The following is a 21,794-nucleotide window of genomic DNA, read 5'->3' on the forward strand; positions in this document are numbered from 1 at the left end:
GGGTTATTGCTGTTTCTCCCAGCAATCTTGATTCCAGCTTGTGTTTCATCCAGCCCAGCATTTCGCATGATGTATTCTGTATACAAGTTAAATAATCAGAGTGACAATATACAGCCTTGACACACTTTTTCCCTAATTTTGAACCAGTGCATTGTTCCAAGTCCGGTTCTAAATGTTGCTTCTTGATCTGCATACAGGTTTCTCAGGAAGCAGGTAAGGTGGTCTGGTATTCCCATCTCTTTAAGAGTTTTTGTGTGATCAGTTTGTGTGATCCACACAGTCAAAGGTTTTTTTAAATTTATCCTTAAGTCTTAATTAGAAAACTAATAAATACACAATGTCTTTATAAGCACACAAGATGTATCACATTTCCAAGAGTGAAAAGACAGCTCCATTGGCAAGAAACCAAAATGAACATCTTTTCTATTATTATTTTCTTTGAATAATAAAATTAAGTTTTTAATCCACTGGGAAGAAAGACTCTTGAAATTAAAAAGAATATATTGAAAACAACATACTCAAATCAACACATTGTCTGGTTTTGATTCACCCATCGGTAGGTAAAGACTTTCCTTAGAGGCCGATATTTTACTTTGTTCACTTCTTAGGAATCTTCTAACAGGTGAAATTTCCTTGTTTTTGTAGTCTGAACAATAAAAACAATATTTTCCAGGGTTATTTAAGAATTGATTTCAGCAGAGGTGACCAGCTACAAGTCACTATAATCTTTGATAGAAGAAGGAGCTATTTGAGGGTCATAAATTTGGCAAAAATTACAAATATTAGCATATGGGTTTCAGTGCCTAAATTTGCATATCACATAATCATGGTATTAAATTTGGGAGAAATCTCAGCAATCATGGACATTTCTTCCCTTTGCAGATGAAAAAATGTGGACATGAGATGAACCCAGATATCATGCATTATAATTCAAACAGTGATAATGCATTTTCATTTTTCTTGGTATAATATGTGTATCTCCATAGTTTAATATATCATTTCCACTACTTTTTATAAAATATGTGATTTTATCAATATATTTTTAATTTGAGTTTATTTCAGTTATAAAAACACTTTTTAAACCTAAACCACAAAACATAAAAGATAAATCTTGTCAAGCAACTTTTTTGTTGCATGTCAAAAATACTTTAATATTCATTGTAGGGGATGATAACGTGCCAGCAGTGAGTTTGGTCAGTTAAAACATTCAAGGAGCAGAATCATTTTCATGAAGCCACCACAGCACATTTAATGCATGATGCTAATCACTGAATCAAAGTGATTATACTATTTTTCAATATGGCTCACAATTAAGAAAGTTTGAATTCCTGTTTTAAGTCTTTTTCTGAGTAAAATGGGACTCTTGGAGGAAAGCCATTATTTAAGGTGACACTCAATGTCAGTCCTATATTATGGTTGAATTCCTTAACACCTGCAGGTCCCAACAGACACAATTCAAACTAGGTCCAAAGTGTCCACGTGACAAGGTACAATGGATGGTTATATATTGCAAGTCGCTGAAGACCCTGAAAACACCAAAAATCTATCTCAAAACAGAAATGTATGCAAATTAGTTTTAAGATAGTGTCAAATCATCAGAATCATCTGTCTCTTTGTCAACATTTTTTTTTTAAAGGTAAAATGCTCACTGCAACTGTCCCATTTAAACTCAGGTGCCATGATAGTTCAGGTCTGATTATTATAGAATTTTATATTTCAGCCAGCAAAATAACACTACTTTTCTGCCACAGCTGAGTAAAGGAACACAACAGATGCTCAGGACAAAAATTTAAACCCTATCTTATGGCAATGATAATTACCTATTTTTTCCTTTCCCCCTGTCTTGATATATTCAAAATATTGACTTATTTTTCACTTCATCCCACTTCATTTCTACAAATCTCTATTATGTGCCTACTCTGTGCAAATCAGGGCATGAGCTGTGGGGCTAATAATATAGAAGGATGCAGAATGTCTTTCTGAATCTTGTTTTCAATCCACAAATACCTCTCAACTGAATTTATATTCATATATTACAAATGTAGGGTTGTGATTTTTGCAATTATTATTTCTAATGAAATGGAGAGAACGGGCAAGTGTAACAAATCCATTTATTTCCCTCCCTCCTCATGCCACAACCACCACTCAGACAACTACCAGGTATTGTCTGGATTGCTCCTGAAATCTTCTTAAAAGCTCCTGTCACCGAGATCTGTTGTCACCAGGGCAGCCCATAATCTTTGTGTATCAAACCTATAGCCATCATTCTCCTCTAGGGCATTCTGGCTGTTCTCATGCATGCTAAGTTGCTTCAGTTGTGTCCAACTCTTTGTGACCCTATGAAACCATTGCCCATCAGGTTGGTCCATGGGGATTCTTCAGGCAAGAATATTGGAGTGGGTTGTCATGCCCTCCTGCAGAAGATCTTCCTGACCCAGCTATCAAACTTGAGTATTTTATATCTCCTGCATCAGGCAGATGGGTTCTGTACCACTAGCACCACCTGAGAAACCCTCAGAATAAGACAAATAATTCCTTAGAGGTCAACAAGGCACATATATGTCTATAAGGTATTCTTTCTCAGAATTCCCTCAAAACTCCTCTGTTCAACTTCCAGCCTTACAGAAATATTTATATTTTCCTTGCACTGGGGACTTTGTGGGGAGTCATGTTCCCTTCCTTCTTCTAATACTTATCTCTCCCTCAGGTTTTAAATTCCATATGATTCCCTCAAAAAAGGAAGCCTTTTTTGCTTACAGATCTGGGAATAAGAGCCTCTTAAGGGTGCTTTCCTTTGTTCATTCAGAAAGCCTTTTTGCTAAAGAGCTTCTCTGTGCCAGGCCTACTTCTAGGAGCTAGGAACAAACAAAATCAGGGGACAAACAAACACCAACCAAAAACCCCTGCCTCCAAGGCACTTACTTTCAAGCTGAAGGAGCCAGGCATTTAACAAAGTAATGAATAAATTCATTATGAATACAGTGCACCAGGAGGTATTAAACAGAAAAAACTGGAGCAGGGAAAGGGCATGGGACACACTCTGATGGGTGGGGAGATTGCAGTTTTAAATACAGAGCCTGTTGCTAGCTTTCTGGAGGAGATGGCATCTGAATAAAGACCATAGAAGGCAGGAGGCTTAGCTTTGTGGATGTGAAGGGGAGGACAGTCCGGAAGAAGGAAGATTCAGTGCTGAGGGGGGTAGGTCTCCTGTGCTTAAGAATGGGTAGAAAGGCCACCATAGGTGAAGCAGAGGGAGCAAGGGAAGAGCCCAGAAGAGGAAGGCAGGGTATGTACAGCCACATGAGTCAAAGGGATGCATCTAGCTTTTCCTCCAAAGGCATAGACGGCCACCGAGTGGCCTGGAGAAGAACAGTGGTGAAACAGGAGGGAAGGGGCAGGCACAACATTTGAAAGAACAACATAGCCCCAGGATATGACATGATTAGAACTAACTGGATCCAAGATGGTAGATGAGTCAACCTGCACTAGACCTTGAGCCTCAGTATACACTCACTGTAACAATCAGGAAACTAAGTGACATAACCTCAGGGGCCATGACAGTTCCAAGGTGATGATCAAAGATCAAGAAGTTGGTGGTGGCCCAATTCCTGAAAATCCCCACCCCTTCTCCCAAAATATCTAGAATACTTCTCCCACTCATTAGCCAATGAAATTAACTGCCCCTATAAAAACTGACAACCCCATACCTTGGGACCATCCTCACCTTTTGAGATGGCCCACACTCTGTCTGTGGAGTGTGTTTCTCGCTAAATAAATCCACTTCTTACCTATCACTTTGTCTCTCTCTCTCACTGAACTCTTTCTGAGCTGAGACATCAAAAACCTGAGCTTCATTAAGTCCTGAGACCAGGTGAGATCTCAGTTAAAAAGCCAAGGGTTCAAGTCCCAATCTGAGTTACAGAGTGTCAGCAGAATAATACAATTTAAGTTTTAAAAAGACTACAAGCCTGGAAGATAGAAGGACAAATGTAGAGCAAGGGAATCCAGTCTGGGAAATCACTGCAATATCCCCAGCAGCAAGGCCGTGGTGGCTGGATGTAAGCGGGTGCAGAATAAGAAGGATGTGCTGACGGATTGGTTGTAGGCGACAGGGCGAGAGAGAAGTCAAGTCCTTGGTTGAAAGGACAACTGTGAAGACAGGGTTGCTATCAACTGACAGTGGAAGACTGTTACAGGAATAATTTTTCAGGGGCTGAAGAGGCAGCAGGGGTAGAAATCAGTTTTAGAGTGTGTTGATCTCCACACATTAGTAAGATATTTTCCTCCAAAGTTACAAGGTCATTGCTGGTTTCTAGCCTGAAGACAACTGATGCCATGAAGACTAGAAGTTTGTCTTCTCTGAGACCTGTAACAGTGCCCACTTGCAAAGTAAAAACTCAGTAAATGTGTATTGAATTGATGAATGATCATTGAACATTAGCAAATTAGTGAAAGAGAATCAGATTTAAAATCTCAGTGCCACAACTCTAGAGTTACTTTTTTGTACAGGATATAAGAATGAAGAAATTTAACATTCATAATTAATATTTGGTGCTTATTAAAATATGTGAAATATTGACAATTTAAGATTTTACTTGTATTGACTGAATAAGATTGATTTTACTTAGGAAACTATAGTAGCTGCATTAACTTTCAAGGAACACTAAAACTTTAAAATAATCATTAATTTAATAGTCCCACAACTCAATATAAATTATGTAACTTCCAGTGCCTAACCACGGAGAGAATTTGATGCAGTGAACTGTATTTTTATAAGTTTTCATGCCTATAGCATAAGTTTTTATTGTAATATAATAAAATATGATTTAAATGATCAGGCAAAGCATCTGGTACAGTCAATGATCCAAAAGAAAATGTGCAAAGAAAGAACATTAGCAATTACTTTCACTCCCTTTCCTTGAACAGATCATAGATGCCACCTGTTTATATTAGGAAATGGTATATTGTTCCCTATCTGGATTGTGTTCCTTTCTTTTGCCCATGAGAAAAATCATGAGAGAAGCAATGATAAAAGCCCTGTCTTGGAATTACTCTTTTACATCTGTCCACAACTGAAGAGCCTGACCTCTTGGCACTGTATCCCTCCCAAATTCTCTGGATTGCTCATGCTATTTTATCAATCTGGTTCTTCTTCCCAAGCATGCCCCTCCACTTTTTTTCCACCTCTGGAAAGCCTCCTTTACTATCCTACCTACCATACTCTCCTAATCAAGTGTAGGAGCTGCCATATTTTACATGCATTGCTCTGTATTCTATAATATTTGCTTATTGACATGTTTGTATCCATCATTGACTGTGGATTAGCAATGGCAAGGGTCATTTTTTAAAAATACCTTCAGTTCCCAGCTCTCAAGTACATGAGCAATACATGCCCATGTTATGACAAATTCCAAGCCAAAGGCACATCCTCCACGTGGATTTTCAGTACTTTTTATCAAGATTCAAAGGCCATTGTTTTCCAAAGCTATGCTAAATATTGATAAGTCTTTGTAAATGTTGTTTTATTTCTGAGCCTAGATTCAAACAGTGGCTCAGAGCCTACTTGTTTTTGTTGTTTTTGGGGATGAAGTAGAAAAGAACAGCTTTATTGCTTTGTGAGGCAAAGGGGGACACAGCAAGCTCGTGCCTTGAAAAACTGTGTCCCAATCTGGGAGAAATTGATGAGGAGTTTTATAGCAATGGTTAAAAGGTGGGGTCTCTGATAAGGATCAGGGTATGTGAAGCACCTTCATTCTTTTAATCTGGAATCATGGCCTTCCCTGAGTTCCAAAGGGCAGGTTCAAACAGTTGCTAATCATGAAAGGAAGGGATGTACAGACAACAGGGCAGTCTTGGGTCAGGGTCTTGGTTCTCCCTCAAGGGATACACATTACTTTATCTTTAAGCTTTTCTGTGGAACGAAAACCCCCCAAAAATGGAAGAGCCTATGTTTTTATATTTATGAGCCTGTGTTCTCTGGAGTGCCCCACAAGGAAAGGCCATCACAAACTCTGTGAAACTTGGTAGAAGGAGCCATCAAGGAGCCAGTATGGAAGGAAATACTACAGCAAGAAAGGTCACCAATGATGTGAAATCTGGTGCTACATCTTGGCAATCTTGGCTACATTTTTGGCAGAATATTTGTTCTGCCAAATATTGTTGGCAGAACACATTGCCAACAATCTCTCATCCCCCAGATCTGCTTGAACTTTGATGTATGGCACATGAACTTTAATAATGATATGACTTCCATGAGAAAAAAATCTTCTTTGCTTTCATCCTTTCACAGCCGGCAGCTGTGGGAAGCTACAGGATGACTAACAGAGTGTTCAGAGGAACACGTCAGCTCCATCTGAGGGTGAGTGCCATATGCAAGCTCCATCAGAGAACTATATTGGCACCATATCTGGGTGCAGGGAAGCCTGCAATCCCACCAGATGGGATCCACAGTCAGATCCCTGGTGAGAGCAGGTGGAGACAGACACTGATGGCTGTCCTCTGATCCACTGATGCTGACTCTCAGCAGCCCCATTGCACGAAGACATGCCCACAAGACCATAACCCTGTTATAAATGCATATGTGCTGAATCTCAGTCAAGGTCACGAAACAAGAAGCCACCTACTTTTGAGGAAAAATTAGTTCTGGGCTATTCTTTAACGTCCCATGGGACACTTTAATTCTGTGTCAAATTCTCACATAATTAAAAGGATCCATTTGCACACCCCAAAGTAGAAAACTTCAGAGCTTCTAATTTTTATCTAGCACCAGACTCACAGCCAGATACAAATTTAAAGGTAAACATTTATATCTGTTTTTTTCCATTTGTGCAGAAAACAAGAGCATCAACTAAAATTCTCCAGGCTGTGTCAACATAACTGTGCGGGCATCTGAAATAATACTGTTCCTGACTTGTTATTGCACAATGTGCTTTATAACACAGAGATAAACAGATCACTACACATTTGACAATGTTCTGCAACTTTTAATTGTCATATAACTCTAGTTTCATAAAGCAAGTAAACATGATTTCAGCCCACTCACTCTTCCACGCACTCTCCCTTAGGTTTTACTCTTATCTCTGCTCTCAATAAGGTGACCAACAGAAGAAAAAGAAAAACCTTCCTATCAACAGCAGAAATATTCATATTTGGAAGTAAATATAGGCTTGTATGTGTACACACAATACAATACATTGAATAAACAAGTAAAGACTTAAATGTGCCCAGACCCACAGAGCATTCAAAGATTCTTTGATTGCATAAGCACTATATTTATTTTGTTAATTATTCTAACAAATTTTTTCTTCTTTATAAGACGTCCCAGAGAACAGGCTAATCACCAGAAGTTAGTCAGAGACAGAGACAGAGATGGAGGTGGAGGTGGAGACAGAAGTAGAGATGGAGGTTGGGATGGAACTGGGAAAGGAGGTGGAGGTGGAGATGGAGGTGGCGGCAGATCCCGATAGACGTGTACCTTAATTGTAGTCGTGTGTGCTCCAGGGTATTCTTTTTCTTCCAGTGTTGACCATCTTTCTATAAACTTAGATACCAGAGAATCATCATAGTCCACTATCTGAAATCCAGAGACATTTGCTCCTCCAAACTGAATTTTTAATAGGTCCCCATCAGTAAATCCCTGGGCAGAAAACACATTTATGTCATATTTTTTATTAAGAACCACATAGAACTTTGACATTTACCAAATAACTCTATACACTGTGGTTCTGCAAATTTCAAAGAATACCAAAGAGATATAAAAAGCCTATAGTAAATGTTTCATGCATTTTATCAGCCAATATTCTTCTTCAGCACTTAGCATCATCTTGGTTATCGTGGTCCTTAATCAGTGATTGTCTACTGGTCCTACTTACATAAAAGTTCTCCAGATTATTGAAATGGAGTCTTATTTATCCTTATCTAAGGAGAAGAATGGGGTTTTATTTATTATATCTACAACAGAGCACCACCAGATATTTAAACATTAAGCCAGTTCTTCAAGAGCTACAACACTGTGAGATGGTTATTTCTATTCAAATTGTTCATTCTCTCAGATAATATAAAACCCTTTAAAAGAGAAGGAAAGGTTCCAAATGGTTTGTCATTATTTGAGAACAATTAAGCATGAAACTTAGTTTTTATAAAATGTATTTAGTTTTCAAAAATTCACTTCTACTGTATTATTAGGATGAATTCAGTCACCATGAAAACTATCAAATGGTGTTTCCACAGACTTCAAATACTGTGCCGATTTAAATTGTACCTCAGTTTGGGAGCACATTCTCTGAATGATGAAATCACAATTTTAAAAAGTCACTATTATAAATATTTTCACTTTATATACTATTCCACATCATTGTGCAAAAGAAGTGAAAATATTTTGACTCTAAAATGTAAGAGAGTCTTTTCTTTGTTGCTGATATTAAAAATATAGTTTAATATTATTTGTGTGGAGGATAATTATCTATATTTTGTTAGTGAATTATGTTTTTGTTTTTCTTTTTATCAAAATAATTCAAATAAAGGAAAATATAGATATAACAAAAATCATAGATTTTCTGTTCTGTCCCACACACGTGTTAGTTAAGCTCTTCAAAACAATCAATTTCAGTAATTTTTGTTTTTCATGTATTTGCCTCCATATTTCTGCATGAAACATTCTTGCTCTTTTTTTCTAACTTAACCATGCTAAGTTTTCTTATGAGTTTATACTTGTGCTAGATGAGTAAGTCTCATAACCAAAGCATCTATCTCTTGTCCCATTTTCATGTACACTCTTTTCATATTTAAAACTCTGTCATTTAGAGTAAAGCCAAACAATGTGCTAGGATTTCATTTTCCTTCTTAAATAATATTTCCTTCTAATGTTAATGAAATCTGCATTTTTTTCATTACTAGAACTTTCTCTGTATTTATCCTTAATTTTTTCCAGTTGCTCCACAAAAAAAATTTCATGTTTATACAAGTAAAGCTTTTTTCAAATAAAATATTCAAACATTGCAAGTAATCTATTTTTCCTGTGTCCTGAAGCCTTCCTCCTTAACGTTGCAACCTGATTGGTTCCTCTTTCAATTTGCTCTGCCATCGTTCCCCTGAAATGCCCCTCCCCACTTTTCTGAGCAGATTCTCTGTATCACTTTTCTCTCCTGTTTTACCCTTTCCTTCTGCTAGAGTCCGCAGAAGTCCTCTGAGATGCATGGAGGTACATTTTTGGAGACACTGAATGCCTATAAATATCTTTATTTTGCTCTGACAATTGACCAGTATTTTGTCTGGCCAAAACTTAACATTTCAATTTTTTTTTTTTTACCTTTTTTAATTTAATTTAATTTTATTTTATTTTTTAACTTTACAATATTGTATTGGTTTTGCCATATATCAACATGAATCTGTCACAGGTATACATGTGTTCCCCATCCTGAACCCTCCTCCCTCCTCCCTCCCCGTACCATCCCTCTGGGTCATCCCAGATGAAAATTTCAATTTTAAATTGAAATCCTCATAATCTGAAGGCATTGTTCCAGAGACTTTTGCTTTTTATTAAAAATTACAATATCATTATTTCTAATCGTTTTTTTGCATGTGACCTGTTTCATACTCCTCCCTGGCCCCCACCTGTCAAAACATTTAAGATCTATTATTTATCTCTGAAATTTCATGATGCTATTTTGTTTAAAATATGAAACCTTTTGTCTTTCATTATTGTGTGTACCCAATAGGCAGTTGTGTGTCATTCAATACCAGGAATTTTTCTGAACATTTCTTTGATAATTTCCTTCTCCTTTTTTTTCACTATTTGTGTCCCTACAAAGTTTATTATTAAGAAGTAACTCTTAGATTAAACATCTCAGTCCCTCAGTCTTCTCCACATACACCATTTTTATATTATATTGTCATTTTGCTACATAATTTGAAAGATTTTCTCAAATTTACCTTCCAAGTTACTAATTTGGATGTGATTTTAGAAAAGAAAAAAAAAAAAGTTAATTTCCCAGAGCTTCCCAGAGCTCTTTCTTGTTCCTTTTTTTAGCATCCTTTTCTTTTCTTTATGGATAACATTTTCTCCTCTTTCCCTGCACATATTGTTAAAATTTGAAGCATTATTCTGATTCCTGACTGCCCTATTTCTCTTTACTTATTTATTTGTACTGTGTCCTTCATGGCAAATATTTTTCTCAAATGCCTAGTAATGCTTGGCAGTCTAAGAGGAAGATGCTGAAATGATTCTTGAAATTTGTATGTGCCCAAGTGGGGCTGGTTGATGAGTGAGCCTCACTGTAGACAGAGTCAAGTGGGTGGATGGCAAGGGTTTTAATCTGTATATGAAGGGCTGAAGAAAGGAAAATCGCATTCCCTGTGACAACTTCTTTATCACTTTATCCCTTTTAATGACATATCAGGAACTGAACCACAGCCTGTTGGGGAGGTTAATCAAGCTTTCAGCAATTCCTGAAGAAATGAGCCAACAATAATATCTGAGGATTTTTCTATCTATTACAACCACTTCCTCTTACACTCATTAGCCACTGGGCAGAGAAAGCATGCAAGTCCAATCAAGAGTTTAGAAAATGAACGCCCTTCAAGTTTGGATGACATTCTTCAATTTTAAATGTCAGGGAAATTTTCAAGTGCCCTAGAAATTCTCAGAAACTGCAGCAGTCTACAGATTCTTTGAATCTACTGATTCACCAGAAGTTCCATATGGTGAGGATACAAAGTATTTAGAAAAGGAAAAAGACCACTTGAATTCAGATAAAATACTAGGTAGACTTTTCCCTAGAAGCATGACAGCAGCAAGAAGTTGCTTTTCTTTTTGACTCTTTTTACTTTGGTCATTCAAACACATATTTCCTTTTTCATATCAACTCTCAAATTGATGGACCTCCTTCTGTCATTATTTCTCCATGTTCCAATATAATTTCTCCATCTGGACATTTTTAAAGATCACAGCTTTCAGAGTAGCTCTATGCTGTTCATCAAATGGCACAATTCACATGGGGACTGACTGTCCAGACTGTTCCTTGCACAGAACAGTTCTGGAAAGACTGATTACAGAGCTGCATTTATTTTAACTCTTGCTTCTCTAGTCAGGAGTCATTTAGGGTCTATAAGCCAACTGGTAAGTAAGTTCCAAGGAATTTTTAGAGTAGCTATTTCATTGCCAAACAGAAATTTTATATTGAACAACCAGTTTTTCCCAATAGCATGTATGTCTGGGGTTTAATATTCTTTATCAATGCTGAAAACAATATTTATCACTTGTAAAGTTGTGGGCTTTTTCAATTGCTCCATGACTACTAGAAGTAACGTCTTGTGATATAACAATCTAATATTCCAGAAGCCATGACACAGATCTTCATTTGTATAAATAGGAACCTCAGAGTTCTATAATGCTGTGGAGAATACATTCTCATTCTCTTCTTTTATCCCTCTTCTAATCGCGTTTTTTCTCAGGTTGGGGAGAGGCAGCCCTCAATTACACAGAGTCACATTTAATAAAGATTGTAAACCTTTGGAACACTAAAAACTGGAGCTCATTTTATTGCTGATTTAAAAATTGCTTTGAAAAATGGAAACATCTAGTGATAATTCTAAATTGACTTTGATTATACTGAAGAAAGGGAAATGCAATTAACTACTGGGATGTTTCAATACAGGGGCTTCTCAGGTGATTCAGTGGTAAAGAATCCGCCTGCCAACACAGGAGATGCAGGTCCGATCCTCGGGTTGGGAAGATCCCCTGGAGGAGGAAATGGAAACCCACTCCTGTATTCTTGCCTGAGAAATCCCATGGACAGAGCAGCCTGGTGAGTTATAGTCCATAGGGTCGCAAAGAGACACAACTGAGCAATACATACATGTGTTTCAGTATAATCTTAATTTTAGAGGAATCTCAAAGAAAAAGTGATCAACTGTAGTAATTCAGTTTTCGTTGTGTTGCTTATACAGCAAGTAGGAAATCAGAAATAAATAATGTATAACATATCAATATTCTAGATATTTCCAGGTTTTCTTTTGCACTAAGACAGTTTCACAAATGTGCATTTACAGTATATATATATATATATATATATATATATACACACACAAAGAACTTTAAAGAAATGGGTAAAGGGTAACATTTATAAATTATAGTGACAGAAACAAGAGGAAACTTGGACAATAAAATTTTATCTTTTTGAAAATTTTCCGTCAGTTAACACAAAGCATATGCCTTGTAACACAAAGCATAAGCTTGTCAAATATTGTTCTATCATTTCTCACATCATTTATAATAATTGGAAAGTGATTAGGAAATATAAAGTGGAAAGTAAATCTAAAAAATAACAAAGTCAGAAAAACATCACCACTTCTAAATGACCAATGTAATCAAAATATGTTTTTAAAAATACCATTGATAAATCCTGGCCATTGATTGTTTTTAATTTATAGGCATCTCTATTAAAATAATAACTATCATTAATTCACCTACCAGATTTGCAATGATGTAATGGTATCCTTTAACATGTTTTCCAATGGTAATAACCTGACAAAGATAAAAAAACAAATGTAAGTAATGAAAATGCACAATTACTTATGACTTGATTCAGAAAATTTTAAAAAATTATTTACTATGTTTCTTGATCATCTACAAAGAGTCATATTTGATAAAACATGATTATCAAATTCAGACACTATTTCTCTCAGAAAAAAGTAACCATACATTTCAGCACTTTATACATTTTACCATTCAAGAAGCCAACAACTAAAAAAAAAAATACATATGTATTTTATAATAGTACATTAATTTTAAAAGAATATTAAGAAGTATACGACAGAATTCTAATAGAGGACTGTAAAATACTATTCCAATCTTAAGACTCTTGAAATAATTGTAGCCTAGTTACAATGAACATTGTTATTTCCAGTTTGAAGCAGCAAAATATCAGGGAAGCTAATTTTTCTCCACAAATCCAAGTCAAAAATCAATGGCGAGATAAACACCGAATGGAACAAGCAATTGTTGGTAATGCTCACAACAATCCTGGACATTACTGAATCAACTGGACCCCTCACTGATCTAAATCACTTATAAAGAAAAATGGGTGAAATAGCCATACTGTAGAGTGGTACTTAGATACTCCACTGTAATTTCTATTTTTAAGGAAATAGTCACACCTATGGAAAGTATCACATGCTAATAAAAATTGGAAAACATTAGCTCATTTCCTTATTAAACTATTTGGGGGCTTCTCTTTGCTTTTAGCAAAATGATCAAAATCCTTCAAATGTAGCAAAATCCAGGTCCACCTTTTTCCTCTCTAAATAGAGTCTTCTTTCAGTTTCTTTGTGCACAAAAGGTTTCTTTCCATCACCCTCAGGGCTTTCATAGATCCCATTTACTCTGCTTGGAAAGTTCCCCCACCTCCACCTTCTTTGTCTCTTGAGGCACAGTGAATCCCAGCCTAAATTGCTATCTCCTACAAGACTCCCTTCCTGAATTCACTTCCTCATCCCAGACAAAGTCAGGTGCTCAAAAAGCAGGTGAAAGTCACTCAGTCTTCTCTGAGTCTTTGCGACTCCATGGACTATACAGTCCATGGAATTCTCCAGGCTAGAAAACTGGAGTGAGTAGCCTTTCCCTTCTCCAGGGGGCCTTCCCAACCCAGGGATTGAACCCCATCAAAAAGACAAGTGGAGGGCCAAACCCTAGAAGCATTCCACCATATTTCACCACCACCCCATATGGCAGACTTTGCTTCTAAGTGGTCGCTATTTGAAAGGGAGTTTGGGCTTGTATTATTTTGTAACTTATTTTTATGTTACACAACTAAATTGCCTTTTCCCAGAAAAAGAACACTTTGTATTGAAGGTAGGATTTTGAAGAAAAGATATCCTCCTAAATGAAATGCACTTTAATTAACATAAGCTGAATTCAGATGGTCATGTCTCATATTTCTTACTGGCATCTATTGACTGTCCTTACTGGTCATCCTACCATATCAATCATGCATGTCTTCCTTCCGGGAATTAAGAAAAATCACAGTATAAATGGTGCTGCCAGAAGTAGAAGTCCTTGACTTGTGTGTTCATTGACAGAAAGAATAAATATGAAAATGATCTAGCCCTACTTCTGCCTAACAATTAGTATCAGTCATACAATCATATTTCTGTTTTATGGAGCCATTAGTATTATACTAACAACAGGAAGTTTGTTAATTTCTAAATGCTTTTGATGTCTGAATCCTTTTCTCACCTAATCACAACTGGAAATAGGTATATCTAAGATTTTATTAAGTGATAAAGTACTCAAGACTAACATTGTTTAATTCTATTTCTAACTAATTTAAGCTATTAAGAATATAAAGTTTTATCTCATCTCCATTCTCTTGACAGAGGGAATAAGCTAATAGTGTTTCCTTTTCTTTATATGTACCACAGACCTACATTTTGCCTAGTAAACTATTCAACAAAGGCCTTCAATGATTTCTCAATTGAAATTACTTTTGTGTTCAACTCTTTTTCTCATAATATCCTGTTCTGTTCCTTAATAGTATACAGCATTATTACAGTTGCATATTTATTGGACTATAAAACATTATGACTGTTCACCTTGATGGGGCAAGCCAGTCTGTTTAACATTATGTTTTTGGATCTACTGCAGTGCCTGTCTGGCAAACATTAGATGCTGAGAGAAATTTATTGAACAAACACATGAAGGCTTGAACACAAGCCAGCCAGCCAAGTGGTACCCGTGTGTGAACCTTCCATAAATCTTCCAACTCCTGTTAAGACAGATACTTCCTCCTCCATGCTCTTAGACCACTTTGCATTATAACCCGCAATACTGCAGCATTGATTATGTGTGAACACTTTCATTCTCCTCTAAACAGTGAATTCATGAGGTGCGGTCTAGGCTTTCTTTCCTTTCTCTGTATCCCTCATTCCAGACACATATAATGTGCTCAATAAATGCACACATGCACACTGCACATTCAAATAAAATATAAGCCCAAGATACTGTGTACATTTTTAATGGATGTCCATATAGACATTTATTTAATCACAATCATGTATTATTTGTTTCAAAACATTCTATTCCATGAAGGAACGTCATTTGCAGCAACACTGATGGATCTAGAGATTATCATACTAAATGAAATAAGCCAAAGACAAATACCATATGATATTATTTACATGTGGGATCTAAAATATGATTCAAAGGAACTTACCTATGAAACAGAAGTGGACTCACAGACATAGAGAACAGATTTGTGGTTGCCAAGGTGGAGAGGTGGGGGAGGGAAGGACTGGGATTTGGGGATTAGCAAATTCAAACTATTGTATATAGAATGGATAAATAACAAAGTCCTATTGTATAGCACAGAGAACTCTATTCAATATTCTTTGATAAACCATCATGGAAAAGAATATGAGAAAGAATGTATATATATATATATATATATATATATATATATGTATGCTGCTGCTGCTAAGTCACTTCAGTCGTGTCCAACTCTGTGTGACCCCACAGACGGCAGCCCACCAGGCTCCCCCGTCCCTGGGATTCTCCAGGTAAGAACACTGGAGTGGGTTGCCATTTCCTTCTCCAATGCATGAAAGTGAAAAGTGAAAGTGAAGTCGCTCAGTCGTGTCCGACTCTTAGCGACCCCATGGACTGCAGCCCACCAGGCTCCTCAGTCCATGGGATTTTCCAGGCAAGAGTGCTGGAGTGGGGTGCCATCACCTTCTCCAATATATATAGATAGATAGATAGACAGATATAGATATATATATATAACTGAATCACTTTGCTGTATAAGAGAAACTAACTAACATTTTAAATCAAGTATTCTGAAGGAGATCAGCCCTGGGATTTCTTTGGAAGGAATGATGCTAAAGCTGAAACTCCGGTCACCTCATGTGAAGAGTTGACTCATTGGAAAAGACTCTGATGCTGGGAGGGATTGGGGGCAGGAGGAGAAGGGGACGACAGAGGATGAGATGGCTGGATGGCATCACTGACTCGATGGACGTGAGTCTGAGTGAACTCTGGGAGTTGGTGATGGACAGGGAGGCCTGGCATTCTGCGATTCATGGGGTCGCAAAGAGTCGGACACCACTGAGCGACTGATATGATCTGATCTGATACTTCAATAAAATAAATTTTAAGAAGATCCGTTCTCTATATTCCCAGTTGCTCTCAAAGTTTCTCTCTTCTGGTTTTGAAAAAAATATTTTCTTATAGGCTTTCACCAACCTGTATTATGATGAGTCATGAATACATAAATTTTTAAAACCAAAGACTAATGACTATTATTAAAATTCAGTTTTAATGAGAATCTCTTCTGAAATTCAAATGAGTTGTTGAGGTCACATTTGAACAAGAGGCCTTCAGGTTAAAAACAATCCCAGTCTCACATCCTGAGATAAGATTAGGACTTTTCTACTGATATGTTCACTTCTCTGGCATACAACATTTTGTTCTTCCTCATAACAAGCTAATTTTTTTCACTTATTCAATATTTCATGAAAAATCTTTTTTGTATATCTTAGGCCTTGTATTATTCTATATCAATTAAGGTTTCATCAACATTTGCATCTGCAAAATGCTTTGTGTTATACGGATTAATGAATCTAATTTTCTCTTCAAAGCCTAGAGAGACAATAAATGCATAATAAACTGCATATTTTATTTCCAATCCCATATTATTCCAAGGAATAATTTCATATATATTCATTTATATATAGCATTATTCTAAGGAAAATATAAGTATACATTTTCAGTTGAAAAAGAAGCAGATCCCTGTGGAGGAGACTTCAGTCAGTAAATCCTGATGCTTTTCACCACCACCCCTGGTCATCCCCCTATCTGTATAACATAAATGACTTTATTTCTATCCCTTGAATATCACTACATGGCTGTCGTATTCTGAAAGATCTTAAATTTTGAAAGAAAAATTGTGTGAAGAGCACAGATAAAGCATCTGTATCTCTGATATCATGTTATTCTTTAAAATATTGCAAATTAATACATCTAGTTTACTTCTCAAACAGAAAGGATGAAGTATATCTCTCCTATGTATTTTATTTTCATAGATTAATAGTTTCATAAGTGACACAAAACCTACCTACTAGGAGGAAAAAATTTCTTCTTGGAAAAATAAATACCCACTCTTTCTGAAGACCTAAACCCACTCAGACAAAATCCAGGTTTAGCACACCACATTGTATTACCCTAAATGTTTGATCCTTCGTGTCTTGCCAAAGAATTCATGTATTACTTACTTTTCCCTTAGGACTCAGGCTTATTTTCACTTAATATGTGTCTATTTCTTTATCTGTAAAGGTTCAAAGGAATTGGATTTTAAATTTCCATTTCAAAATACTGAAGTTTAGGACAACAATTACCATACACAACATGAGCCAGGAATCATGTATTGAATATATGTAATGATTAGTGTGATGTGTCTGCGTTGTTGGGGACCCCCTGTTATTGCTCACTGAAGCCAGAGATAATCTAACTGATGATCTGTGCTGTATCCTCCCTAAACCGTCAAAAACTGCTGCACCAGCATCTCACACACACACTCTGCAAACGCTGACACTGCACTCAGCCTCTAAATTTGGTGCCTTAGGAAACAGAGGAGCCAACCTGGTCTACGATGTCGTTGACTTTGTCCCGCTCACAGTCCAGGATGACACGCCGCTCCTTTTTTAGCTCCAGATCCTGGAAGAGGGAGCGGTAGGTCTCATCTTTCTTGTCGTTGTTAATGTTCCCCACATTGATGGCAGTCACTTGCCACTTCTTCTCGGCGGCAGAATCCAGCACGGCCTGCAGGGTGGACAAGCCTAGGGAGGCAGAGAGACGTGGGGCCTGATGAGGAGGCTGGAAAAACGCAGAACCGCGCTGGGAAACTGACAGCAAATATATTTTGAAGGTTGATATTTTTGTGCAATTAAGGGGATACTGACACCTCTAAAAAGCTACAGCTAAAATCCTTATCAACATCCACTTATTTCCACTTTACATCAACAGCTCTTTCCTCTAACTGCCATTGTTTTGATGAAAAGAGTCATAGCTTGAAGAAAAACCACACCCCTTTCTTTCACCCCCCTTTTCCCAACTGTATTCCTCTGAATAGTACCAAAGTGTGATTTTTTTTTTTTTTAATACTTTGGGGTTTTGTTTTGTCTTGTTTTGGCCAAACTGAGCAGCATGTGAGATCTTAGTTCTCCTAAGAGGGTTTGAACCTGCACCCTGGGCAGTCTATAAAAGCACACAGTCCCAACCACAGGACTGCCTGGGAATTCCCTCTCTCTGTTTCATTGTTGTTGTTGTTGGGTTACTTGTTTTTGCTTTAAGTTTTTTTGTTTTTTGTTTTTTTTTAATGTGGACCATTTCTAAAGTCTTTATTTAATTAGTTACAATATTGCTTCTGTTGTTTATATTCTGTTTTTTTTTTTTTTTTTGGCTTCAAGGCATGTGTAGTCTTAGCTCCCTGACCACATATTTAACCCACATTCCCTGCATTGGAAGGTGAAGTCTTGACCACTGGGACTGGGGAAGTCTCTATCTTTGGCTTTAACAAAATAAAAAGACATTCCATTCTTTCTTGTACACAAAAGTAATATTTGTTTATCTATGGCACTCTATTTCACATTATTATCCTGAAGAGTCTGAGTCTGTTTTCAGTGAGATTAGTCTATGTGGGTCTCTGTGACCCTAAAAGCCAGTCATCTCTGAGGCTCTATTTCTTCCTATCATTTTCCAGTTAGCAGTTATTATTTTCTTCCTCAGCCTTCTGTTATATCATTTTGTGTGTGTGTTATTGGGACTAATGATGCAGAAATTACATGTTCACCTCTTAAGCAGATGGGCAGCCAGCTTTCTCACACATATAAGTTATATTTACTCAACTTCCCAAAGGTGAGACCACTCTGCTAATAGTAACCGCTTATAGCATCATACAACTTAGAAAATGTATTTTTATTTTTTACTTGTTCACACATTACCTCATATGTAGAATTTGGAGGAGGAACACTTTGGGAATGTCTTTCTTAAAGTTAATTCTGCCATTTAACATTTGTAAAACCAGTATATAAATGTGTCTTTCATGTTACTTCAACTCTTCATAGCCAACACAAATTCAGCACTTCTACAAAGAGCTTAATGAACAATAAAAATCAAGGCTCCAAAAAGAATTCAGGTCTCCTCACATCATCTTCCTTATTCCAGACAGACAAGACTATTGATCCTCTTTTATCCATAGAATGTGGGACTTACCCAATTTAATCACATGACTAAAAGCTTTATTCATGTACTGAACTTTATGTAAATCTATTTACCACAACAAAACAATCTTGTTGAAAATTACCTGATCCTGGAAAATATTGTTAAAGTTTTTACTGATTCTATACTGGCCAAGGATATTTAAGAAGGATCTAGAACATCTTGTTACACCATAAAGCAAGGAAACTCTGCAAAACTACCAGCACTGGGTCAAAGACTCAGAAACCAATTTGAGAAGAATCACTTTAAATAAAGATGAGGCAATGTGAACATCAGTAAGAATAATATCTACAAAATACTTAAATATATACATTTTTAAATCCATAAATTAGCAATGACAGTTAATAAAAACATGTTATTGAAAGATGCCATTTGATGGCTTTTTGAAAGGAGCCAAGTAATTATTTTGAAAACTGGTCAATAAAGGAAAATAAACAAGCTTTTTTCCTGCCTTTCCTATATGAACTCTACTCAGGGTGATAATTAAGGGGGGTTTTTCTTTTTGGAAAAAACTCCAGCTAATAAATGATGAAATAATACAGATTCAGAATTATAACCAATCTTGCAACACCGAGTGAATTAATGAATCAAGACAACAATGGTTAACTAATGCTAACAACACAAAAAGAGAGAGAAGGTGGCCAGTAGTTACCTTTCCAATGGGGATACTCAACATCACCTATGCAGTATTCACGCCAAAAAAGCTAATGTGAACCTCAACAAGCATCTAGATCTAATTATCCATTTATTAAGAATAAAAGCAATGTGTTAAATGCCACAGTGGTGCAATCATCAAATTCAAGATTGTGGGAATCTTTTCAAGAAAATTAGAGATACCAAGGGAACATTTCATGCAAAGATGGGGACAATAAAGGACAGAAACATTATGGACCTAAAAGAAGCAAAAGATACTAAGAAGAGAGGGGAAGAATACACAGAAAAACTATACAAAAAGGATCTTAATGACCCAGATAATCACGCTGGTGTGTTCACTCACCTAGAGCCAGACATTCTGGAGTGCAAAGTCAAGTGGGCCTTAGGAAGCATAACTATGAACAAAGCTAGTGGAGGTGATGGAATTGCAGCTGAGCTATTTCAAATCCTAAAAGATGATGCTGCGAAAGTGCTGCACACATATTTTGCAATATGCCAGCAAATTTGGAAAATTCAGCAGTGGCCACAGGACTGGAAAAGGTCAGTTTTCATTCCAATTCCAAAGAAAGGCAATGCCAAAGAATGTTTAAACTACCATAAAATTGCAGTCATCTCACACACTAGCAAAGTAATGCTCAAAATTCTGCAAGCTAGGCTTCAACAGTACATGAACTGGGAACTTCCAGATGCTCAAGCTGGATTTAGAAAAGGCAGAGAAACCAGAGATCAAATTGCCAATATCCACTGGATCATGGAAAAAACAACAGAATTACAGAAAAACATCTACTTCTGCTTCACTGGAGCTTCCCTGATAGCTCAGTTGGTAAAGAATCTGCCTGCAAAGCAAGAGATCTTGGTTCAATTCCTGGGAGGGGAAGATCTGCTAGAGAAGGGATAGGCTCTCCACTCCAGTATTCTTGGGCTTCCCTTGTGCCTCAGCTGGTAAAGAATCTGCCTACAATGTGGGAAACCTGGGTTCAACTCCTGGGTTGGGAAGATCCCCTGGAGAAGGGAAAGGCTACCCACTCTGGTATTCTGTCTTAGAGAATTCCATGGATTGTATAGTCCATGGGGTTGCAAAGAGACAGATAGGACTGAGCAACTTTCACGTTCACGCTTCATTGACTACTCTAAAGCTTTGATTGTGTGGATCACAACAAACTGTGGAAAATTCTTCAACAGATGGGAATATCAGATCTTACCTGTCTCCTGAGATACCCATATGCAGGTCAAGAAACAAAAATTAGAACCAGACATGGGACAATGGACTGGGTTCCAAACTGGGAAAAGAGTATGCCAAGGCTGTATATTGCCACCCTGCATATTTAACTTATATGCAAGCACATTATACAAAATGCCAGGCTAGATGAAGCACAAGCTGGAATCAAGATTGCTGGGAGAAATATCAATAACCTCAGATATGCAGATGACACCACACTATGGCAGAAAGCAAAGAGAAACTAAAGAGACTTTTGATGAAAGTGAAGGAGGAGAGTGAAAGTGTTGCCTTAAAACTCAACATTCAAAAAACTAAGGTCATGGCATCCTGTCCCATCACTTCATGGCAAATAGATGGGGGTTTCAATGGAAACAGTAAGAGACTTTATTTTCTTGGGCTCCAAAATCACTGCAGATGGTGACTGCAGCCATGAAACTAAAACACACTTGCTTCTTGGAAGAAAAGCTATGGCAAAGCTAGACAGCATATTAAAAAGCAGAGACATTAGTTTTCTGACAGAGGTAAGTATAGTCAAAGCTATGATTGTTCCAGTAGTCATGCATAGATGTGAGATTTGGACATAAAGAAAGCTGAGCACTGAAGAATTGATGCTTTTGAAACTGTGGTGTTGAAGAAGACTCTTGAAAGCCC

The 21,794-nt window shown here is 37.0% G+C and overlaps 1 protein-coding gene across 4 annotated transcripts in view; it reads right to left on the reverse strand.

Moving 5' to 3' along the window:
- The window catches only part of GRIA2 (glutamate ionotropic receptor AMPA type subunit 2), a 186,243-nt gene that overhangs the window by 61,839 nt on the left and 102,610 nt on the right, over positions 1–21,794 (reverse strand). For all 4 annotated transcript variants that reach the window (XM_005217677.5, NM_001076321.3, NM_001185116.2 and 1 more), the window contains 3 exon segments: positions 17,633–17,829; positions 12,470–12,523; positions 7,475–7,636 (listed from right to left, as the gene is read on the reverse strand). In XM_005217677.5, the coding sequence (XP_005217734.1) occupies positions 7,475–7,636; positions 12,470–12,523; positions 17,633–17,829 (413 nt within the window).

The sequence above is a fragment of the Bos taurus genome, chromosome 17 (genome assembly GCF_002263795.3).
Source record: "Bos taurus isolate L1 Dominette 01449 registration number 42190680 breed Hereford chromosome 17, ARS-UCD2.0, whole genome shotgun sequence".
Taxonomy (NCBI): Eukaryota; Metazoa; Chordata; class Mammalia; order Artiodactyla; family Bovidae; genus Bos; species Bos taurus.